Raw genomic sequence first — 27,500 nt, 5'->3', positions numbered from 1 at the left:
GTTTACTTCATGTGTGCATTAAAAGGCTTTTTTAATAAACAATCTTTGAGTATGGTGAAATAAACACATATCAACTTGTATTAAAGGTCCTATGACATGCTTCTTTTCGGATGCTTTTATATAGACCTTAGTGGTCCCCTAATACTGTATCTGAAGTCTCTTTTATATAGACCTTAGTGGTCCCCTAATACTGTATCTAAAGTCTCTTTATATAGACCTTAGTGGTCCCCTAATACTGTATCTGAAGTCTCTTTTATATAGACCTTAGTGGTCCCCTAATACTGTATCTGAAGTCTCTTTATATAGACCTTAGTGGTCCCCTAATACTGTATCTGAAGTCTCTTTTATATAGACCTTAGTGGTCCCCTAATACTGTATCTGAAGTCTCTTTTATATAGACCTTAGTGGTCCCCTAATACTGTATCTGAAGTCTCTTTTATATAGACCTTAGTGGTCCCCTAATACTGTATCTGAAGTCTCTTTTATATAGACCTTAGTGGTCCCCTAATACTGTATCTGAAGTCTCTTTTATATAGACCTTAGTGGTCCCCTAATACTGTATCTGAAGTCTCTTTTATATAGACCTTAGTGGTCCCCTAATACTGTATCTGAAGTCTCTTTTATATAGACCTTAGTGGTCCCCTAATACTGTCAGCCAGCCAGTCCCACAATGAGCTTTCCTTAGGATGTGCCATTTCTGGGTCTGTAGCTTTAAATGCTATTGAGGAGGGGGGGGGGCAAGGTGGAGGGTATATATATGAAATGTCATATCTACCTTTCCATGAAATTGGGTCACAGAATGATTAATGGGTCAGTAGAAGAAGATGAAGAGCCGACCAGAGGAGAGAAAGATGCGCCGAAGAATAAAAAGGTAGAAAACGATAAATAAATCAAGGTCATTCAGTCAGCTGAGTTATTCCCCTGTGTGAGTGTGTGTGTGTGTGTGTGTGTGTGTGTGTCTGTGTGTGTGTGTGTGTGTGTGTCTCTCTGTGTTTGTGTGTGTGTCTCTGTGTGTCTGTGTGTGTGTGTTTGTGTCTGTGTGCGTGTGTGTGTTTGTGTCAGTGTGTGTATTTGTGTGTGTGTGTCTCTGTGTGTGTGTGTGTGTGTGTATGCGCGTGAGTGTCTTTTTGTATGTGTGTGTGTCTGTCCGTGTGTGTCTCTGTGTGTGTCTGTGTGTGTGTGTGTGTGTGTGTGTGTGTGTGAGAGTGAGTGTGTGTGTGTCTGTCTATGTGTGTGTGTGAGTGAGTGTGTGTGTGTCTCTGTATGTGTATGTGAGTGTGTGAGAGTATGTGTGTGTCTCTGTATGTGTGTGTGTGTGTGTGAGTGAGTGTGTGTGTGTCTCTGTATGTGTATGTGAGTGTGTGAGTGTGTGTGTGTGTGTGTGTGTGTGTGTGTGTGTGTGTGTGTGTGTGTGAGTGAGTGAGTGAGTGTGTGTGTGTGTGTGTGTGTGTGTGTGTGTGTGTGTGTCTCTGTATGTGTATGTGAGTGTGTGAGTGTGTGTGTGTGTCTCTGTATGTGTATGTGAGTGTGTGTGTGTGAGTGAGTGAGTGAGTGAGTGAGTGAGTGAGTGAGTGAGTGAGTGTGTGTGTGTGTGTGTGTGTGTCTCTGTGTGTGTGTGTGTGTGTGTGTGTGTGTGTGTGTGTGTGTGTGTGTGTGTGTGTGTGTGAGTGTGTGTGTCTCTGTGTGTGTGTAAGTGAGTGTGTGTGTATTGGGGTCAGGTCACCATTCAATATAAATGAGCTGAAAATCAGCAGTCTCTGTTTTATCCTCCTTCACCTTCCTTTCCTCCTCTTCTCCATCTTTTCTCAACTCTTCACTATCACCCTTTTTCAATTACATTTTATTGTAACTGACACAATGTGCAGGCACATACAAAGTAGACAAAAAAACACAATATTAACATAACTTACAGACTCAGAATTATTGATAAACTCTTCGAGAGAGATCTATGAAGTCATAGTAAAGTATGTCGAAAAAAGTCATAGTAAAGTATGTCGAAAAAAGTCATAGTATAGTACGTTTAAAAAAAGTCATAGTATATTATGTCACAAGAAAGAGGAAAAAAGTCATAGTATAGTATATCCACAAAAAGTCACAGTATAGTATGTTGACAAAAAGTCATAGTATAGTATGTCCACAAAAAGTCATAGTATAGTATATCGAAAAAAGTCATAGTATAGTATGTTGACAAAAAGTCATAGTATAGTATGTCGAAAAAAGTCATAGTATAGTATGTCGACAAAAAAGTCATAGTATAGTATGTCGACAAAAAGTCATAGTATAGTATGTCGACAAAAAGTCATAGTATAGTATATCGAAAAAAGTCATAGTATAGTATGTCGACCAAAAGTCATAGTATAGTATGTCCACAAAAAGTCATAGTATAGTATATCGAAAAAAGTCATAGTATAGTATGTCGACCAAAAGTCATAGTATAGTATGTCCACAAAAAGTCACAGTATAGTATGTTGACAAAAAGTCACAGTATAGTATGTTGACAAAAAGTCACAGTATAGTATGTCGACAAAAAGTCACAGTATAGTATTTCGACAAAAAGTCACAGTATAGTATGTCGACAAAAAGTCACAGTATAGTTTTTCGACAAAAAGTCATAGTATAGTATGTCGACAAAAAGTCACAGTATAGTATGTCCACAAAAAGTCACAGTATAGTATGTCGACAAAAAGTCACAGTATAGTATGTCCACAAAAAGTCACAGTATAGTATGTCCACAAAAAGTCACAGTATAGTATGTTCACAAAAAGTCACAGTATAGTATGTCCACAAAAAGTCACAGTATAGTATGTCGACAAAAAGTCACAGTATAGTATGTTGACAAAAAGTCATAGTATAGTACGTTTAAAAAAAGTCATAGTATATTATGTCACAAGAAAGAGGAAAAAAGTCATAGTATAGTATATCGAAAAAAGTCATAGTATAGTATATCGAAAAAAGTCATAGTATAGTATGTCCAAAAAGTGGAAAAATCACTCACTTTTTTTGACATAATATACTATGACTTTTTTTAAATACTATACTATGACTTTTTTTTACGACGGAGCATTAGGGCCACATCAAAGGAAAAATAAAATAAAAAGGAAGATTTTTTTTATTTATTTAGCATTTTGAGAATGAAGTCAAAATGTCGAGAAAAACTTGATATTTCAAGAATTCAGTCGGACTTTTGAGAATAAACCAAACTACTAGCTTTACCTTTAGTCTCCTACAAAATGCCTTGTGAAGGCCTATATGAACTCGTGAAATTATACTTCAGAATCGGTTTTAAAAACAAGGAAATTCTTTCCCTTTTAGCGCATAAACACAGTATGGTGATAAGTATTAGGACTTTGAAGAGATTGTGCCGAAAAATGTGTCTGTTCAGAAGGAGAAACCACACAAACTTCACAAGGTGGCCGTAATCCTGCAAACTGAAATAACTTGTAATGGACAGATGCAATAAGGGTATCGGTGGTTACACACCGCGCAGTACAGAGAGGATACGTTGTATCACAAGACACAATAAGACAACTGATCAACTTGTTTGATCCTGAAGGAGTGGAGCTCAGGCGAGCCCGGCGCTCCAAGGATGTAACCCATGTGATGCTGCCTACATGGCAGCTGGCGTGACGGACAGTTGCTCTAATGTGATTGATGAAGGAGTTGAATTTATTCTCCTCATTTCAACTTTGATCTCGACATTTCGACATTATTCTCAAAATGCTAAATAAATTAAAAAAAACTTCCTCCTTATTTTTTTCTTCCTTTGATGTAGCCCTAATGCTCCATCGTATTTTTTCGACATACTACACTATGACTTTTTTCGACATACTATACTTTGACTTTTTTCGACACACTATAAGGTAAAGGTACTTTATTGTCAAATACACATACATGTAGCGAAATTCATGATCTGCATTTAACCCATCCCTCAAGGGACTGGAGAACCACCTGGATTTGAACACAGAACCTTCCTGCTGTGAGGCCACAGTGCTAACCATCAGGCCACCATGCTGCCATACTAGGAATTTTTTTCGCAATACTGTACTTTATTTTGACATACTATACTATGACTTTTTTTACGACAGACTATACTATGACTTTTTTCGACTTATTTGGACATACTATACTATGACTTTTTTTTCGACATACTATACTATGACTTTTTTATGACTTTTTTCGACATACTATACTATGTCTTTTTTATGACTTTTTTCCGACATACTATACTATGACTTTTTTTTCCGACATACTATACTATGACTTTTTTTCCGACATACTATACTATGTCTTTTTTCCGACATACTATACTATGACTTTTTTTTCCGACATACTATACTATGACTTTTTTATGACTTTTTTTCGACATACTATACTATGACTTTTTTTTCCGACATACTATGACTTTTTTTCCGACATGCTATACTATGACTTTTTTTTCGACATACTATGACGTTTTTTCGACATACTATACTATGACTTTTTTCAACTTATTTGGACATACTATGACTTTTTTTTTCTCGAAATTCTAAACTATAACTTTTTTTCCGACATACTATGACTTTTTTTCCGACATACTATACTATGACTTTTTTTTCCGACATACTATGACTTTTTTTCCGACTTACTATGACTTTATTTTCCGACATACTATACTATGACTTTTTTCGATACTATACTATGACTTTTTTCAAAATACAATACTATGACTTTTTTTCCGACATACTATACTATGACTTTTTATGACTTTTTTTCGACATACTATACTATGACTTTTTTCAACTTATTTGGACATACCATACTCAGACTTTTTTAATGACTTTTTTCAAAATACTATACTATGACTTTTTTTCCGAAATACTATACTATGACTTTTTATGAACTTATTTGGATATACTATACTATGACTTTTTTTCCGACATACTATACTATGACTTTTTTCAATACTATACTATTTTTTCCGTCATACTATGACTTTTTTCGACATACTATACTATGACTTTTTTTTCGGACATACTATACTATGACTTCTTTTCCAATATACTATACTATGACTTTTTTTTCCGACATACTATGACTTTTTTTCCGAACATACTATACAATGACTTTTTTTCCGAAATTCTATACTATGACTTTTTTCAACTTATTTGGACATACTATACTATGACTTTTATCATACTATACTATGACTTTTTTTTCGACATACTATGACTTTTTTTTTCGACATACTATACTATGACTTTATTTTCGACATACTATACTATGACTTTTTTCCGACATACTATACTATGACTTTTTTTCCGACATATTATACTATGACTTTTTTTCCCGACATACTATGACTATATTTTTTCCGACATACTATACTATGACTTTTTTTTCGAAATTCTATACTATGACTTTTTTCAACTTATTTGGATATACTATACTATGACTTTTTTCAACATACAATACTATGACTTTTTTCGATACTATACTATGACTTTTTTTCCGTCATAATATACTATGTCTTTTTATGACTTTTTCGACATACTATACTATGACTTTTTTCCGACATACTATACTATGACTTTTTTTTCCGACATACTATACTATGACTTTATTTTCCGACATAATATGACTTTTTTTCCGACATACTATACTATGACTTTTTTCAATACTATACTATGACTTTTTTTTCGTCATAATATACTATGTCTTTTTTGTGACTTTTTTTCCCGACATACTATACTATGACTTTTTTCAACTTATTTGGATATACTATACTATGACTTTTTTTTCTCGAAATTCTATACTATGACTTTTTTCAACTTATTTGGACATACTATACTATGACTTTTTTCAACATACAATACTATGACTTTTTTTCCCGACATACTATACTATGACTTTTTTCAATACTATACTATGACTTTTTTTTTCTCGACATACTATACTATGACTTTTTTCAACTTATTTGGACATACTATACTATGACTTTTTTTTCCGACATACTATGACTTTTTTTTCCGACATACTGTGACTTTTTTTCCGACATACTATACTATGACTTTTTTTTCGAAATTCTATACTATGACTTTTTTCAACATACAAAATTATGACTTTTTTTCGACATACTATACTATGACTTTTTTTCCCCGACATACTATACTATGACTTTTTTCAATACTATACTATGACTTTTTTCAACATACACTATGACTTTTTTTTCCAGCCCGAAAAAGCTACGTGGCGGACATCCCTCCATCCCATGGGCCCACCACCTGTGGGAGGAACCGCTGGGGTCGGGTGCGCTGCCACATGGGTGGCAGTGAAGGTCAGGGGCCTCGACGGACCAGACCCGGGCAGCAGAGGCTGGCTCTGGGGACGTGGAATGTCACCTCTCTGTGGGGGAAGGAGCCGGAACTTGTGCGGGAGGTGGAGCGCTACCGGTTAGATCTGGTGGGGCTTACCTCTACGCACAGTCTTGGTTCTGGAACCATACTCCTGGATAGGGGTTGGACTCTTTTCTTCTCCGGAGTTGCCCAGGGTGTGAGGCGCCGGGCGGGTGTGGGGATACTCACAAGCCCCCGGCTGAGCGCCGCTACATTGGAGTTTAACCCGGTGGACGAGAGGGTCGCCTCCCCTACGCCTGCGGGTTGTGGGGGAAAACCCTGACTGTTGTTTGTGCATATGCACCAAACAAGAGTTTAGAGTATTCGGCCTTCTTGGAGACCTTGAGTGGAGTCCTGCATGGGGCTCAGTCGGGACTCCATAGTTCTGCTGGGGACTTCAACGCGCACGTGGGCAATGATGGAGACGCATGGAGAGGCGTGATTGGGACGAACAGCCTCCCTGATCTAAACCAGAGTGGTTGTTTGTTGTTGGACTTCTGTGCTAGTCATGGATTGTCTATACTTGAACACCATAGTTGCGAACATAGGGATGCTCATAAGTGTACTTGGTACCAGAGCACCCTAGGCCAAAGGTCAATAGATCGATTTTATAATCAAGCTTTCATCTGATCTGAGGCCGTATGTTTTGGACACTCGGGTGAAGAGAGGGGCGGAGCTGTCAACCGATCACCATCTGGTGGTGAGTTGGGTCAGTGGGGGAAGACTCTGGACAGACCTGGTAAGCCCAAACGGGAAGTGCGGGTAAGTGCGGAACGTCTGGATAGCGCCTGACCTTCGCTGCCACCCATGTGGCAACGCACCATCCCAGCGGTCCCGCACCGACAGGTGGTGAGCCCATGGGATGGAGGGATGTCCGCCACGAGCTTTTTTCGGGACTGTGTTCGACCGGTTCGCAGGGCAAACCCGGCCACCCAGACGTCGCTGACTGAGCCCTCCATCTGGGCCTGGCTCCAGACGGGGCGGGCTCCTCCGGGCAGGGTCACTCATCCCTTCCTCGGATTTTTCATAGGATTTTCTGAACCATTCTTTGTCTGGCCCTCACCTGAGACCACTTTGCCTTGGGAGACCCTACCAGGAGCACAAAGCTCCAGACAACACAGCCCTCAGGTTCATAGGGACATACAAACCCTCTCCACCACGATAAGGTGATGGTCCCTGTGGAGGCTGGGGGCATTGAACCCGAGTGGACAATGTTCAAAGTTTCCATTGCTGAAGCTGCGGTGAGGAGCTGTGGTCTTAGGGTCTTAGGTGCCTCAAGGGGCGGTAACTCCACGAACACCGTGGTGGACACCGTGGTCAGGGAAGCCGTCCGACTGAAGAAGGAGTCTTTCCGGATATGTTATCCCCAGACGACTCCGGGAGGCAGTTGCAAGGCACCCGAAGGGCCCGAAGGGCTGCAGCCTCTGCCGTGAAAGAGGCAAAGCAGCGTGTGGGAGAAGTTCGAGAAGACATGGAGAAGGACTTTCGGTCGGCACCAAGGTACTTCTGAAAACCGCTCGCCACCTCAGGAGGGGGAAGCGGGGAACCATCCAAGCTGTGTACAGTAAGGATGGGACGCTGTTGACCTCAACTGAGGAGGTAATAGGGCGGTGGAAGGAGCACTTTGAGGAACTCCTAAATCCGACTAATACGCCCTCATGGTAGAGGCAGAGCTGGAGGATGAGGGGGATTGGCATCAATTTCCTGGTGGAGGCTGCTGAGGTAGTTAAACAACTCCACAGTGGCAAAGCCCCAGGAATTGATGAGATCCGTCCCAGAAATGCTTAAAGCTCTGGGTGTGGAGGGGTTGTCTTGCTGACACGCCTTCAACATTGCGTGGAAGTCTGGGACGGTGCCTAAGGAGTGGCAGACCGGGGTGGTGGTTCCCCTTTAAAAAGGGGGGACCAGAGGGGTGTGCCACTACAGGTATCACACTTCTCAGCCTCCCGGTAAAGTCTACTCCAAGGTGCTGGAAAGGAGGGTTCGGTCGATAGTCGAATCTCAGGTTGAAGAGGAACAATGCGGATTCCGTCCCTGGTCGTGGAAACAACGGACCAGATCTTTACTCTCGCAAGGATCCTGGAGGAGCCTGGGAGTATGCCCAACCAGTCTACATGTGTTTTGTGGATCTGGAGAAGTGTATGACCGGGTGCCCCGGGAGATACTGTGGAGGTGCTACGGGAGTACAGGGGTGAGGGGTCCCTCTCAGGGCCATCCAATCTCTGTAACGACCAAAGCGAGAGCTGTGTCCGGTTCTCGGCAGTAAGTCGGACTCGCTTCAGGTGAGAGTTGGCCTCCGCCAGGGCTGCGCTTTGTCACCAATCCTGTTTGTAGTATTTATGGACAGGATATCGAGGCGTAGTCGGGTGGAGAGGGGTTGCAGTTCGGTGGGCTGGGGATCTCATCGCTGCTTTTTGCAGATGATGTGGTCCTGATGGCATCATCGCCTGTGACCTTCAGCACTCACTGGATCGGTTCGCAGCCGAGTGTGAAGCTGCTGATGAGGATCAGCACCTCTAAATCGGAGGCCATGGTTCTCAGCAGGAAACCGATGGAGTGCCTTCTCCAGGTAGGGAATGAGTCCTTTACCCCTAAGTGAAGGAGTTCAAGTACCTTGGGGGTCTTGTTCGCGAGTGAGGGACAATGGAGCGGGAGATTGGTCGGGAGAATCGGCACAGCAGGTGCGGTATTACATTCAATTTATCGCACCGTTAGACGAAAAGAGAGCTGAGCCAGAAGGCAAAGCTCTCAATCTACCGGTCAGTTTTTTGTTCCTACCTCACCTATGGTCATGAAGGCTGGGTCATGACCGAAAGAACAAGATCCAGGGTACAAGCGGTCGAAATGGGTTTCTCAGGAGGGTAGCTGGCGTCTCCCTTAGAGATAGGGTGAGAAGCTCAGTTATCCGTGAGGAGCTCGAGAGAGCCGCTGCTCCTTTGCGCCGAAAGGAGCCAGTTGAGGTGGTTCGGGCATCTGGTAGGATGCCCCTGGGCGCCTCCCTAGGAGGTGTTCCAGGCACGTCCAGCTGGGAGGAGGCCTCGGGGAGACCCAGGACCAGGTGGAGGGATTATATCTCTAACCTGGCCTGGGAACGCCTCGGATCCCCCAGTCGGAGCTGGTTAATGTGGCCCGGAAAGGGAAGTTTGGGGTCCCTGCTGGAGCTGCTACCCCGCTGACCCGACCCCGGATATGCTGAGATGGATGGATGAGATGGATGGATGGAAGGCCCCTGTCCGACAGACTTTTCAACCCACCCCTCCGGCGAGCTGCATCCCTGTGGAGGCTGCATTGAACCAAGTGGACAATGTCTTTGCTTTCCGACATACTATACTATGACTTTTTTTCCGACATACTATACTATGACTTTTTTCAATTTTATTTGACATACTATACTATGACTTTTTTTTCGACATACTGGACTATGACTTTTTATGACTTTTTTTCTCGACATACTATACTATGACTTTTTTTCAATACTATACTATGACTTTTTTTCAACATACAATACTATGACTTTTTTCTCGACATACTATACTATGACTTTTTTCACATACTATACTATGACTTTTTTTCAACATACAATACTATGACTTTTTTTTCCGACATACTATACTATGACTTTTTTATGACTTTTTTCCGACATACTATACTATGACTTTTTCTCGACATACTATACTATGACTTTTTTCTCAGGACATACTATACTATGACTTTTTTCACATCAGACTTTTTTCGACATACTATACTATGACTTTTTTTTCCGACATACTATACTATGACTTTTTTCCGACATACTATACTATGACTTTTTAACTTTTATTTCGACATACTATACTATGACTTTTTTTCGACATACTATACTATGACTTTTTATGACTATATACTTTTTCTCGACATACTATACTATGACTTTTTTTCAATACTATACTATGACTTTTATCCGACATACTATACTATGACTTTTTTTCGAAATACTATACTATGACTTTTTTCGACATACTATACTGACTTTTTTTTTCTGACATGCTATGACATATGACTTTTTTTGACATACTATACTATGACTTTTTTTCCGACATACTATACTATGACTTTTTTGACATACAATACTGACTTTTTTCGACATACTATACTATGACTTTTTTCGACATACTATACTATGACTTTTTTCCGACATACTATACTATGACTTTTTTTTAATTTTATTTGGACATACTATACTATGACTTTTTCCCGACATACTAGACTATGACTTTTTTATGACTCGCAGTGGCAAAGCCAGGAATTGATGAGATCCGTCCAGAAATGCTTAAAGCTCTGGGTGTGGAGGGGTTGTCTTGGTTGACACGCCTCTTCAACATTGCGTGGAAGTCTGGGACGGTGCCTAAGGAGTGGCAGACCGGGGTGGTGGTTCCCCCTTTTTTAAAAAGGGGGACCAGAGGGTGTGTGCCAATTACAGGGGTATCACACTTCTCAGCCTCCCCGGTAAAGTCTACTCCAAGGTGCTGGAAAGGAGGGTTCGGTCGATAGTCGAATCTCAGGTTGAAGAGGAACAATGCGGATTCCGTCCTGGTCGTGGAACAACGGACCAGATCTTTACTCTCGCAAGGATCCTGGAGGGAGCCTGGGAGTATGCCCAACCAGTCTACATGTGTTTTGTGGATCTGGAGAAGGCGTATGACCGGGTGCCCGGGAGATACTGTGGGAGGTGCTGCGGGAGTACAGGGGTGAGGGTCCCTTCTCAGGGCCATCCAATCTCTGTACGACCAAAGCGAGAGCTGTGTCCGGGTTCTCGGCAGTAAGTCGGACTCGTTTCAGGTGAGAGTTGGCCTCCGCCAGGGCTACGCTTTGTCACCAATCCTGTTTGTAGTATTTATGGACAGGATATCGAGCGTAGTCGGGGTGGAGAGGGGTTGCAGTTCGGTGGGCTGGGGATCTCATCGCTGCTTTTGCAGATGATGTGGTCCTGATGGCATCATCGGCCTGTGACCTTCAGCACTCACTGGATCGGTTCGCAGCCGAGTGTGAAGCGGCTGGGATGAGGATCAGCACCTCTAAATCGGAGGCCATGGTTCTCAGCAGGAAACCGATGGAGTGCCTTCTCCAGGTAGGGAATGAGTCCTTACCCCCAAGTGAAGGAGTTCAAGTACCTTGGGGTCTTGTTCGCGAGTGAGGGGACAATGGAGCGGGAGATTGGTCGGAGAATCGGCACAGCAGGTGCGGTATTACATTCAATTTATCGCACCGTTGTGACGAAAAGAGCTGAGCCAGAAGGCAAAGCTCTCAATCTACCCGGTCAGTTTTGTTCCTACCCTCACCTATGGTCATGAAGGCTGGGTCATGACCGAAAGAACAAGATCCAGGGTACAAGCGGCCGAAATGGGTTTCCTCAGGAGGGTAGCTGGCGTCTCCCTTAGAGATAGGGTGAGAAGCTCAGTTATCCGTGAGGAGCTCGGAGTAGAGCCGCTGCTCGCTTTGCGTCGAAAGGAGCCAGTTGAGGTGGTTCGGGCATCTGGTAAGGATGCCCCCTGGGCGCCTCCCTAGGGAGGTGTTCAGGCACGTCCAGCTGGGAGGAGGCCTCGGGGGAGACCCAGGACTAGGTGGAGGGATTATATCTCTAACCTGGCCTGGGAACGCCTCGGGATCCCCAGTCGGAGCTGGTTAATGTGGCCCGGGAAAGGGAAGTTTGGGGTCCCCTGCTGGAGCTGCTACCCCCGCGACCCGACCCCGGATAAGCGGATGAAGATGGATGGATGGATGGATGGATGGATGGAAGAGGCCCTGTCCGACAGACTTTCAACTCACACCTCCGGCGGAGCTTTTCGTGCATCCCTGTGGAGGCTGGGGGCATTGAACCCAAGTGGACAATGTTCAAAGTTTCCGACATACTATACTAAGACTTTTTTTCGACATACTATACTATGACTTTTTTAATTTTATTTGGACATACTATGACTTTTTTTTCCGACATACTATACTATGACTTTTTTATGACTTTTTCCGACATACTATACTATGACTTTTTTTTCGACATACTATACTATGACTTTTTTTCAACATACAATACTATGACTTTTTTTTCCCGACATACTATACTATGACTTTTTTTGACATACTATACTATGACTTTTTTCGACATACTATACTATGACTTTTTTAATTTTATTTGGACATACTAGACTATGACTTTTTTATGACTTTTTCCGACATACTATACTATGACTTTTTTTTCGACATACTATACTCTGACTTCTTTCAACTTATTTGGACATACTATACTATGACTTTTTTATTACTTTTTTCGACATACTATACTGACTTTTTTTCCCGACATACTATACTATGACTTTTTTTCCGACATACTATGCTATGACTTTTTTAATTTTATTTGGACATACTATACTATGACTTTTTTATGACTTTTTCCGACATACTATACTATGACTTTTTTATGACTTTTTTCGACATACTATACTCTGACTTTTTTTCCCGACATACTATACTAAGACTTTTTTTCGACATACTATACTATGACTTTTTTTCAACATACAATACTATGACTTTTTTTCCGACATGCTATACAATATACTATGACTTTTTTTTCGACATACTATACTATGACTTTTTTTTCCGACATTCTATACTATGACTTTTTTCAACATACAATACTGACTTTTTTCCCCGACATACTATACTATGACTTTTTTTTCGACATACTATACTATGACTTTTTTTCGACATACTATACTATGACTTTTTTAATTTTATTTTTCGACATACTATACTATGACTTTTTTCCGACATACTATACTATGACTTTTTTATGACTTTTTCTCGACATACTATACTATGACTTTTTTCGACATACTATACTATGACTTTTTTCAACATACAATACTATGACTTTTTTTTTCCGACATGCTATACAATATACTATGACTTTTTTTTTCACATACTATACTATGACTTTTTTTTCCGAAATTCTATACTATGACTTTTTTTCAACATACAATACTGACTTTTTTTCCCCGACATACTATACTATGACTTTTTTTCCCCGATATACTATACTATGACTTTTTTTCAATACTATACTATGACTTTTTTTCAACATACAATACTATGACTTTTTTTTCCGACATACTATACTATGACTTTTTTTCGACATGCTATACTATGACTTTTTTCGACTTATTTGGACATTCTATACTATGACTTTTTTTCCGACATACTATGACTTTTTTTCCGACATACTATACTATGACTGTTTTTTCAGACATACTATACTATGACTTTTTTTCCGACATACTATACTATGCCTTTTTTTCCAACATACTACGACTTTTATTCCGACATACTATACTATGACTGTTTTTCCGACATACTATACTATGACTTTTTTTCCAATACACTATACTATGACTTTTTTCTGACATACTAGACTATGACTTTTTTATGACTTTTTTCGACATACTATACTATGACTTTTTTTTAAAAATTCTATACTATGACTTTTTTAAACATACAATACTATGACTTTTTTAAACATACAATACTATGACTTTTTTTCTCGACATACTATACTATGACTTTTTTCAATACTATACTATGACTTTTTTCAACATACAATACTATGACTTTTTTTTCCGACATACTATACTATGACTTTTTTTCAATACTATACTATGACTTTTTTCAACATACAATACTATGACTTTTTTCGACATACTATACTATGACTTTTTTTTCCGACATACTATACTAAGACTTTTTTTCGACATACTATACTATGACTTTTTTAATTTTATTTGGACATACTATGACTTTTTTTTTCCGACATACTAGACTATGACTTTTTTATGACTTTTTTTTCTCGACATACTATACTATGACTTTTTTCAATACTATACTATGACTTTTTTCAACATACAATACTATGACTTTTTTTTCCGACATGCTATACAATATACTATGACTTTTTTTCACATACTATACTATGACTTTTTTTTCCCGAAATTCTATACTATGACTTTTTTCAACATACAATACTGACTTTTTTCCCCGACATACTATACTATGACTTTTTTTCCCCGATATACTATACTATGACTTTTTTCAATACTATACTATGACTTTTTTCAATACAATACTATGACTTTTTTTTCCGACATACTATACTATGACTTTTTTTCGACATGCTATACTATGACTTTTTTCAACTTATTTGGACATTCTATACTATGACTTTTTCCGACATACTATGACTTTTTTTCAGACATACTATACTATGACTTTTTTTCAGACATACTATACTATGACTTTTTTTCCGACATACTATACTATGACTTTTTTTTCCAACATACTATGACTTTTATTCCGACATACTATACTATGACTGTTTTTTCCGACATACTATACTATGACTTTTTTTCAATACACTATACTATGACTTTTTTTCTGACATACTAGACTATGACTTTTTTATGACTTTTTTTCGACATACTATACTATGACTTTTTTTTCGACATACTATACTATGACTTTTTTTTCAAAAAATTCTATACTATGACTTTTTAAACATACAATACTATGACTTTTTTTTTCTCGACATACTATACTATGACTTTTTTCGACATACTATACTATGACTTTTTTTCAACATACAATACTATGACTTTTTTTTCCCGACATACTATACTATGACTTTTTTCAATACTATACTATGACTTTTTTTTCAACATACAATACTATGACTTTTTTTCCGACATGCTATACTATGACTTTTTTTAATTTTATTTGGACATACTATACTATGACTTTTTTAGGACTTTTTTCCGACATACTATGACTTTTTTTCCCGACATACTATACTATGACTTTTTTTCCGACATACTATACTGACTTTTTTTCGACATACTATACTATGACTTTTTTTCGACATACTATACTATGACTTTTTTTTCCCGACATACTATACTATGACTTTTTTTCGACATACTATACTATGACTTTTATTTTTTTTTCCCGACATACTATACTATGACTTTTTTTTCCGACATACTATACTATGACTTTTTTTTCAACATACTATACTATGACTTTTTTTTCGACATACTATACTATGACTTTTTTTTCGACATACTATACTATGACTTTTTTTTCAACATACTATACTATGACTTTTTTTTCGACATACTATACTATGACTTTTTTTTCGACATACTATACTATGACTTTTTTCAACTTATTTGGACATACTATACTATGACTTTTTTCACATACTATACTGACTTTTTTTCGACATACTATACTATGACTTTTTTATGACTTTTTTTTCGACATACTATACTATGACTTTTTTTCAACATACTATACTATGACTTTTTTTCCGACATACTATACTATGACTTTTTTTTCGACATACTATACTATGACTTTTTTTAATTTTATTTGGACATACTATACTATGACTTTTTTTTCGACATACTATACTATGACTTTTTTATGACTTTTTTTCTCGACATACTATACTATGACTTTTTTTCGACATACTATACTATGACTTTTTTTTCAACATACTATACTATGACTTTTTTTTTCCCGACATACTATACTATGACTTTTTTTCGACATACTATACTATGACTTTTTTTCAACATACAATACTATGACTTTTTTTTCGACATGCTATACAATATACTATGACTTTTTTTTCGACATACTATACTATGACTTTTTTTTTCGACATTCTATACTATGACTTTTTTTCGACATACTATACTATGACTTTTTTTCCCCGACATACTATACTATGACTTTTTTTTCCCGACATACTATACTATGACTTTTTTTCCGACATACTATACTATGACTTTTTTTAATTTTATTTGGACATACTATACTATGACTTTTTTTTCCGACATACTAGACTATGACTTTTTTATGACTTTTTTTTCTCGACATACTATACTATGACTTTTTTTCAATACTATACTATGACTTTTTTTTCAACATACAATACTATGACTTTTTTTTTCCGACATGCTATACAATATACTATGACTTTTTTTCACATACTATACTATGACTTTTTTTTTCCGAAATTCTATACTATGACTTTTTTCAACATACAATACTATGACTTTTTTCCCCGACATACTATACTATGACTTTTTTTCCCCGATATACTATACTATGACTTTTTTCAATACTATACTATGACTTTTTTTTCAACATACAATACTATGACTTTTTTTTCCCGACATACTATACTATGACTTTTTTTTCGACATGCTATACTATGACTTTTTTCAACTTATTTGGACATTCTATACTATGACTTTTTCCGACATACTATGACTTTTTTTCAGACATACTATACTATGACTTTTTTTCAGACATACTATACTATGACTTTTTTCCGACATACTATACTATGCCTTTTTTTCCAACATACTACGACTTTTATTCCGACATACTATACTATGACTGTTTTTCCGACATACTATACTATGACTTTTTTTCCAATACACTATACTATGACTTTTTTCTGACATACTAGACTATGACTTTTTTATGACTTTTTTCGACATACTATACTATGACTTTTTTTTAAAAATTCTATACTATGACTTTTTTAAACATACAATACTATGACTTTTTTAAACATACAATACTATGACTTTTTTTCTCGACATACTATACTATGACTTTTTTCAATACTATACTATGACTTTTTTCAACATACAATACTATGACTTTTTTTCTCGACATACTATACTATGACTTTTTTCAATACTATACTATGACTTTTTTCAACATACAATACTATGACTTTTTTTTCCGACATACTATACTATGACTTTTTTAGGACTTTTTCCGACATACTATGACTTTTTTTCCGACATACTATACTATGACTTTTTTTCCGACATAATATGCTATGACTTTTTTTTCCGACATACTATACTATGACTTTTTTTCCGACATATTATACTATGACTTTTTTTTCCGACATACTATACTATGACTTTTTTCAACATACAATACTATGACTTTTTTTCCCGACATACTATACCATGACTTTTTTCAACATACAATACTATGACTTTTTTTCCGACATATTATACTATGACTTTTTTTTCCCGACATACTATACTATGACTTTTTTCAATACTATACTATGACTTTTTTTCCCAACATACAATACTATTACTTTTTTTTCCCGACATACTATACTATGACTTTTTTCAACATACAATACTATGACTTCTTTCCCGACATACTATACGACTTTTTTCAATACTATACTATGACTTTTTTCAACATACTATACTATGACTTTTTTTCCCCGACATACTATACGACTTTTTTCAATACTATACTCTGACTTTTTTCAACATACTATACTATGACTTTTTTCGACATACTATACTATGACTTTTTTCGACATACTATATTATGACTTTTTTTTTTCCAACATACTATACCATGACTTTTTTTTCCCGACATACTATACTATGACTTTTTTCAACATACAATAGTATGACTTTTTTTCGACATACTATACTATGACTTTTTTCGACATACTATAGTATGACTTTTTTTTTTCCAACATAATATACCATGACTTTTTTTCGACATACTATACTATGACTTTTTTCAACTTATTTGGACATACTATACTATGACTTCTTTCAATACTATACTGACTTTTTTCAATACTATACTATGACTTTATGACTTTTTTTTGACATACTATACTATGACTTTTTTCCAACATACTATACTATGACTTCTTTTCCCGACATACTATGACTTTATTTTCCGACATACTATACTATGACTTTTATCAATACTATACTATGACTTTTTTTTCCGACATACTAGACTATGACTTTTTTATGACTTTTTTTTCTCGACATACTATACTATGACTTTTTTTTCAATACTATACTATGACTTTTTTTCAACATACAATACTATGACTTTTTTTTCCCCGACATACTATACTATGACTTTTTTTCAATACTATACTATGACTTTTTTTCAACATACAATACTATGACTTTTTTTCCCGACATGCTATACAATATACTATGACTTTTTTTCGACATACTATACTATGACTTTTTATTTTTTTCCGACATACTATACTATGACTTTTTTTTCGACATACTATACTATGACTTTTTTTCCCCGACATACTATACTATGACTTTTTTTCCCGACATACTATACTATGACTTTTTTTTCGACATACTATACTATGACTTTTTTTCCGACATATTATACTATGACTTTTTTTCCCGACATACTATACTATGACTTCTTTTCCAATATACTATACTATGACTTTTTTCAACTTATTTGGACATACTATACTATGACTTCTTTCAATACTATACTATGACTTTTTTTCGACACACTATACTATGACTTTTTTTATGACTTTTTACGACATACTATACTATGACTTTTTTTCCGACATTATACTATGACTTTTTTTCCCGAAATACTATACTACGACTTTTTTTTCCGACATACTATGCTATGACTTTTTTTAATTTTATCGACATACTATACTATGACTTTTTTTTCCGACATACTAGACTATGACTTTTTTATGACTTTTTTTCTCGACATACTATACTATGACTTTTTTTCAATACTATACTATGACTTTTTTTCAACATACAATACTATGACTTTTTTTTTCCGACATGCTATACAATATACTATGACTTTTTTTCGACATACTATACTATGACTTTTTTTTCCCGACATACTATACTATGACTTTTTTTCCGACATACTATGCTATGACTTTTTTTCACGACATATTATACTGACTTTTTTTTCCGACATACTATACTATGACTTTTTTCAATACTATACTATGACTTTTTTTTCAAAATTCTATACTATGACTTTTTTAAACATACAATACTATGACTTTTTTTTCCGACATACTATACTATGACTTTTTTCAACTTATTTGGACATTCTATACTATGACTTTTTTTTCCCGACATACTATGACTTTTTTTCCGACATACTATACTATGACTGTTTTTTCAGACATACTATACTATGACTTTTTTTTCCGACATACAATACTATGACTTTTTTTTCCGACATACTATACTATGACTTTTTTTCGACATACTATACATACTATGACTGTTTTTCCGACATACTATACTATGACTTTTTTTCCAATACACTATACTATGACTTTTTTCTGACATACTAGACTATGACTTTTTTATGACTTTTTTCGACATGCTATACTATGACTTTTTTTCCGACATACTATGCTATGACTTTTTTTTCCGACATATTATACTATGACTTTTTTTTCCCCGACATACTATACTATGACTTTTTTCAATACTATACTATGACTTTTTTCAACATACAATACTATGACTTTTTTTTCCGACATACAATACTATGACTTTTTTCAAAATACTATACTATGACTTTTTTAAACATACAATACTATGACTTTTTTTTGACATACAATACTATGACTTTTTTAATTTTATTTGGACATACTATACTATGACGTTGTTATGACTTTTTTCCGACATACTATACTATGACTTTTTTTTCCGACATTATACTATGACTTTTATTCCGACATACTATGACTTTTATTCCGACATACTATACTATGACTTTTTTTCCGACATATTATACTATGACTTTTTTTTCCGACATACTATACTATGACTTTTTTCAACATACAATACTATGACTTTTTTCGACATGCTATACTATGACTTTTTTTCCGACATACTATGCCATGACTTTTTTTTCCCGACATATTATACTGACTTTTTTTTCCGACATACTATACTATGACTTTTTTTCGACATACTATACTATGACTTTTTTCAACATACAATACTATGACTTTTTTTTCCGACATACAATACTATGACTTTTTTCAACATACAATACTATGACTTCTTTCCCGACATACTATACGACTTTTTTCAATACTATACTATGACTTTTTTCAACATACTATACTATGACTTTTTTTCCCCGACATACTATACGACTTTTTTCAATACTATACTCTGACTTTTTTTCAACATACTATACTATGACTTTTTTTTCCCGACATACTATACTATGACTTTTTTTCGACATACTATACTATGACTTTATTTTTTTCAACATACTATACTATGACTTTTTTTTCCGACATACAATACTATGACTTTTTTTTGACATACAATACTATGACTTTTTTTTCGACATACTATACTATGACTTTTTTTCGACATACTATAGTATGACTTTTTTTTCAACATAATATACCATGACTTTTTTTTCGACATACTATACTATGACTTTTTTTTCGACATACTATACTATGACTTTTTTTCAACTTATTTGGACATACTATACTATGACTTCTTTTCAATACTATACTGACTTTTTTTCAATACTATACTATGACTTTTTTATGACTTTTTTTTCGACATACTATACTATGACTTTTTTTCCAACATACTATACTATGACTTTTTTTCCGACATACTATACTATGACTTTTTTTCCGACATACTATACTATGACTTTTTAATTTTATTTGGACATACTATACTATGACTTTTTTCTCGACATACTAGACTATGACTTTTTATGACTTTTTTTTCCGACATACTATACTATGACTTTTTTCAATACTATACTATGACTTTTTTCAACATACAATACTATGACTTTTTTTTCCGACATACTATACTATGACTTTTTTCAATACTATACTATGACTTTTTTCAACATACAATACTATGACTTTTTTTTCCGACATGCTATACAATATACTATGACTTTTTTTCACATACTATACTATGACTTTTTTTTCCCGACATTCTATACTATGACTTTTTTTCAACATACAATACTTTGACTTTTTTTCCCCGACATACTATACTATGACTTTTTTTCCCGATATACTATACTATGACTTTTTTTCGACATACTATACTATGACTTTTTTTCAACATACTATACTATGACTTTTTTTCCCCGATATACTATACTATGACTTTTTTCAATACTATACTATGACTTTTTTCAACTTATTTGGACATTCTATACTATGACTTTTTCCGACATACTATGACTTTTTTCCGACATACTATACTATGACTTTTTTTTCAGACATACTATACTATGACTTTTTTCCCGACATACTATACTATGACTTTTTTTTCCCCGACATACTATACTATGACTTTTTTTCCAACATACTATACTATGACTTTTTTTCCCCGACATACTATACTATGACTTTTTTCAATACTATACTATGACTTTTTTTCCCGACATATTATACTGACTTTTTTTTCCGACATACTATACTATGACTTTTTTCAATACTATACTATGACTTTTTTTTCAACATACTATACCATGACTTTTTTTCCCGACATACTATACTATGACTTTTTTTTCCGACATACTATACTATGACTTTTTTTCGACATACTATACTATGACTTTTTTTCGACATACTATAGTATGACTTTTTTTTTTCCAACATAATATACCATGACTTTTTTTCGACATACTATACTATGACTTTTTTCAACTTATTTGGACATACTATACTATGACTTCTTTCAATACTATACTGACTTTTTTCAATACTATACTATGACTTTATGACTTTTTTTTGACATACTATACTATGACTTTTTTCCAACATACTATACTATGACTTTTTCCGACACACTATGACTTTTTTTCTGACATACTATGACTTTTTTTCCGACATACTATACTATGACTTTTTCAACATACTATAAGGTAAAGGTACTTTATTGTCAAATACACATACATGTAGCAAAATTCTTTCTCTGCATTTAATCCATCCCTCAAGGGACTGGAGAACCTAGTGAACACACACAGTGCTAACCATCAGGCCACCATGCTGCCATACTATGACTATGACGACATACTATACTATGAATTTTTATACTTTTTTTGACATATTATACTATGACTTTTTCGACTTTTTCTGACATAATATACTCTGAATTTTTATACTTTTTTCAACATACTATACTACGATTTTTTTTCCGAATTTTTTTGACATACTATACTATGACTTTTTCATACTTTTTTTGACATACTATACTATGACTTTTTTATACTTTTCGACATATTATACTATGACTTTTTTTTATACTTTTTTCGACATACTATATTATACATTTTTTCATTTTTTTTCGACACTATACTATTACTATTTTTATACTTTTTTTGACTTACTATACTATGATTTTTTTATACTTTTTTTGACATACTATACTATGACTTTTTTCGACATACTATAAGGCAGTTGTTCTCAACCTTTTTTGTGCCAGCGCCCCCCTATCCATTATCCAGGTCCCTAACCGCCCCCCATCAAATAAGATGTAGGCTAATTGCCCAGAATATTAATGATTACGCCATAATATTAGGCCTTTTTACTGTTGTTACTATTGTTATCAAAAACAATCAAAAAATAATAACATTGAATGACAAACATCATATTTATTAGTTTCCCAGGTATCAAATAAACCATGTGAATTTTTAGTTTAAAAAAGGCAACCATTTGAGGTAGGTAACAGCAGCCAATCAGAAGATTGAATGAAGATCAGAAGACTAGATATGTAACATTCAAACTTGAATTAGATATTACTAACACTAACAGTAGCCAATCCGAAACAGCTAGCAATTTAACATTGGAAATAACATTAATGGAAATAAGTTTACAACCTTTGAAAGTTAGTGAGAGCCCTTTTTTGATGCTTAGAAGAGTATAGAGGGCTTTCACCGACGTCACGTTCTGGGCGGTAACCTGGATGCGCGGCCATATTGGAGGCACTCGGTGTAAACAACTGAATGGAGTAATGGAGTATTGTGCACTTTGGATACTTTAATACTTTATGTCTAAACAACAGAAAAGCTCATCAAAACGTGTCCAAGATGCAAAGGCATGGAAGGACTTGGACCACAAAAAAGGCGCGATATTTTGAGAAATTACAGTTTACTGGCGGTGCAGATCCCTAACAGTTGGCCAAAGGCACCTCAACGCCCCCCTTTCCAAAACATTGCTTCCAGCGCCCCCGTCATCTTCTGAACTGCCAACGCAGTTGAGAAACACTGCTATAAGGTAAAGGTACTTTATAGTCAAATACACATACATGTAGCAAAATTCATTCTCTGCACTTCCCTCCCATCCCTCCAGAACCACCTGGATTCAAACCCAGAACCGTCTTGCTGTGAGGCCACAGTGCTAACCATCAGGCCAGCAAGATGCCATACTATGACTTTTTTTCCACATACTACACTGTCTTTTTTCACTTTTTTTGACATATGTGACATATGTGCATTTTTTTTCGATTTCATAGTATAGTATGTCGAAAAATGTTTGATGGCATATTAGGGCCATCGAAATAAATCAAAAAAGTTACCACGGGGAGCCGGGTAATATTCTGAGATTAAAGTTGTACATTTACAAGAACAAAATTTACAAGTTTATGAGAAAAAAGTAAAAAAAAATGTTATTTAAGGAAAAACATCGCTTCAGGATCACGACAGATGCGCACCGTGCATTATGCCTGCAGCTGGTTACATAATCAAGTAATATACTGCAATCAGATTTACCAATAAGATCTTTCCTCAGATTCTGTGACTATAATCTCAGAGAATATCCAAGCTTATTCTCCTAAATGTGTGTTGTTTTCTTGTACATTTGCAACTTAAAGCTCAGAAATTGTAAAGAAGTCCCAGTCCAGTCTGCCCTCTGTCCTCGGGGCTTGCGGTTGATTTGACGTTAGCTGACATGATACCAGAATAATTCAGGTCACAGCAGCAGAGTGAGTTGTACAGTGTCCTACATGAATTTACACGGAGAATACACGTGCAAATTAATTAATGTAATGTGGATGTGCTAATGTGCTGCCGAGCTCCGCCTACATGTGGCGTCCACACAAAGCAAACTAGTCCCTTCCATATACAACCAAACACGGACGTAGCTGTAGCCCTTCTCGCCTCGACCACAAATGGACTCCAGGCCCGTTTGCTTCGCCGTTTGCTCCGGTATTAGCTGTTAGCTCCGCCGTTAGCTCTTAGCTCCGCTATTAGCTCCGCTATTAGCTGTTAGCTCCACCGTTAGCGGTTAGCTCCGCTATTAGCTGTTAGCTCCGCCGTTAGCTCTTAGCTCCGCTATTAGCTGTTAGCTCCACCGTTAGCGGTTAGCTCCGCTATTAGCTGTTAGCTCTGCCGTTAGCTCTTAGCTCCGCTATTAGCTGTTAGCTCCGCCATTAGCTGTTAGCTTCGCCGTTAGCGTGTGAAGCTAACACCAAAACTCGTCAACTGCTCTGTGTAACCGAAGCTGCTCTTTTAACACCCCTGCTCTGTGTATTCACATATGAGAGCAGCGCTGGTCTCCCATATCACACTACTAGCTGATGGTCTTATTTTGTTTACAAGTTCCAGATGGAGTCTGGAGATGATGTGGGGTAGCCTACTTATTGTTTACTGTTTACATCTGACTTTATACGCTTCAGGCTGTTACAGCTAGCTCAGTGGACAGCCTGAGACATGCACAATAACAAAAATTGCCTTCTGCATTTTTGTTTTGCGTTTCCCTCCATTGTACCGAACCGAACCGTGACTTCTGTGTACCGTTCCACCCCTAATGTGCATGTGTGTATTTTCTCGTTACCTTGGCAACGTCCCACGTGTTTGATGTCGATCTTGAGCTGTTTGAGGCAGGATGCCTCTCGGACGTGGCAAGGCGTGTCGTAGGTGACGCCGTCGCCACCGCACACCGGGTTATCGTTGTGGCCGTTACACACGATGTTGCACATGCAGCTGGAAACACACACACGCAAACACACATGCACGTGCACACACACACACACACAGACACGCAAACACACATGCACGCGCACACACAGACACACACACACACACACACAGAGACACACACATCGGATTACATCATTGTCTCATTTGTGTTGAAGTTACATAGGTCATCATTATAATTTCCTGGGAAATCCTATGTGGTTTTGACTTTTATTTTGAACGGTACATTTTCCTTTCGGTGCGTGTCTATGCGTGTGTGTGTGTGTGTGTGTGTGTGTGTGTGTGTGTGTGTGTGTATGAGAAGCTGTGAGTAACTGTCAGGGTTATTACAGGGAAAAAAAACGAAAAAATAACGACAAATAAGCAGTGAAATATATTTTTTGATAAGTGTGTGTGTGTGTATGTCTCTCTGTGTGCATGCGTGCGTCCATGTGAGTGTGTGTGTGTGTGTGTGTGTGTGTGTGTGTTTGTGTGTGTGTGTGTTTGTGTGTGTGTGTGTGTTTGTGTGTGTACTTACAGCATATCCTCAGAGTCTTCGTCACATTCGGCTCCAAACTTGCAGTTTCCACATTTCGAGACCTTTTTACCGCGCCCAGAGCCCTCGTCATCTGCAGAGACAGAAAACAGAAAACATCACTACAACTACATTGTTTCAGAAAGGTTTCAAATTTCATTGCATTACAAAAGCAACAAACAATAAAATAAGTAAAATATGATGCCGTTTACCTCCGTCACCAGATCCTGAAGCACCGTCTGCCAGAGACACACACACACACACACACACACACAGACATGTTATCAGCTGACAGGACAAAACAAACGTCCACCACATTTATACATCAGAGCGGCAGTCTGTCATCCTCACATCACCTCGCTCCTTTCTGGGGGGAAACTATCCCCAACAGGACGTCACACAGACGGGTCGTTTCAGTGACTCTCCAGCCGACCAGGGGCCCAAATTATCACTCGTCAAGTGCCAAATGCAGGTGAATTTTCTAATGGAGTGTAAATCTAAGAGCGCTATCCGCCACATGGCGGGTAAATGTTTTCAGTCAGTTTTCAGTCAGCCTTCGGTCAGTTATCGGTCAGATTTATGGTCAGTCTTCAGTCACTTTTCGATCACTTTTCAGTCACTTTATGTCAGTTTTCTTTCAGTTTTGTGTCAGTTTTTGGTCAATTGTCGGTCAGGTTTTAGTCGGTCTTCAGTCAGTTTTGTGTCAGTTTTCTGTCAGTTTTCGGTCAGTCTTCGGTCAGTTTTATGGTCAGTTTTGTGTCAGTTTTCTGTCCGTTTTTGGTCAGTTATTGGTCAGCTTTCAGTCGGTCTTCAGTCAGTCTTCGGTCAGTTTTCAGTCAGTTTTCAGTCAGTTTTCAGTCAGTTTTCAGTCAGCCTTCGGTCAGTTATCGGTCAGTTTTATGGTCAGTCTTCAGTCACTTTTCGATCACTTTTCAGTCACTTTATGTCAGTTTTCTTTCAGCTTTTGTGTCAGTTTTTGGTCAGCTTTCTGTCACTTTTTGGTCAGCTTTGTGTCACTTTTTGGTCAGTTATCGGTCAGTTTTATGGTCAGTCTTCAGTCAGTTTTGTACCAGCTTTTCTAGTCCACTTTATGTCAGTTATCGGTCAGCTTTCAGTTGGTCTGTCAAGTCAGTTTTTGGTCAGCTTTCTGTCACTTTTTGGTCAGCTTTGTGTCACTTTTTGGTCAGTTATCGGTCAGTTTTATGGTCAGTCTTCAGTCACTTTTCGATCACTTTTCAGTCACTTTATGTCAGTTTTCTTTCAGCTTTGTGTCAGTTTTTGGTCAGCTTTCTGTCACTTTTTGGTCAGCTTTCTGTCACTTTTTGGTCAGCTTTCTGTCAGTTTTGTGTCAGTTTTCTGTCCAATTTTGGTCAGTTATCGGTCAGCTTTCAGTTGGTCTTCAAGTCAGTTTTTGGTCAGTTTCCTGTCAGTTTCCTGTCAGTTTCCGGTCAGCCTTCAGTCAGTTTTCAGTCAGTTTTCAGTTAGTTTTCAGTCAGTTTTCAGTCAGTTTTCAGTTAGTTTTCAGTTAGTTTTCGGTCAGTCTTCGGTCAGTTTTCAGTCAGTTTTCAGTCAGTTTTCAGTTAGTTTTCAGTCAGTTTTCGGTCAGTTTTCAGTTAGTTTTCGGTCAGTTTTCGGTCAGTTTTCAGTTAGTTTTCAGTTAGTTTTCAGTCAGTCTTCGGTCAGTTTCGGTCAGTTTTCAGTCAGTTTTCAGTCAGTTTTCAGTCAGTTTT

General features: G+C 36.7%; 1 protein-coding gene across 1 annotated transcript in view; it reads right to left on the bottom strand.

Annotated features, from left to right (window-relative positions):
- Nucleotides 1–27,500, bottom strand: part of LOC144529207 (tomoregulin-1-like) — a 47,869-nt gene that overhangs the window by 7,186 nt on the left and 13,183 nt on the right. The window contains exons 4-6 of the mRNA XM_078268210.1: nucleotides 25,983–26,009; nucleotides 25,774–25,864; nucleotides 25,114–25,262 (exon numbers count right to left, since the gene is read on the bottom strand). Of these exons, the coding sequence (XP_078124336.1) occupies nucleotides 25,114–25,262; nucleotides 25,774–25,864; nucleotides 25,983–26,009 (267 nt within the window). The remainder of the gene's footprint in view (nucleotides 1–25,113; nucleotides 25,263–25,773; nucleotides 25,865–25,982; nucleotides 26,010–27,500) is intronic.

The sequence above is a fragment of the Sander vitreus genome, chromosome 14, assembly GCF_031162955.1.
Source record: "Sander vitreus isolate 19-12246 chromosome 14, sanVit1, whole genome shotgun sequence".
Taxonomy (NCBI): Eukaryota; Metazoa; Chordata; class Actinopteri; order Perciformes; family Percidae; genus Sander; species Sander vitreus.
Note: the sequence above shows the minus strand (reverse complement) of the source record. Positions and strands in the feature narration are given on the sequence as shown.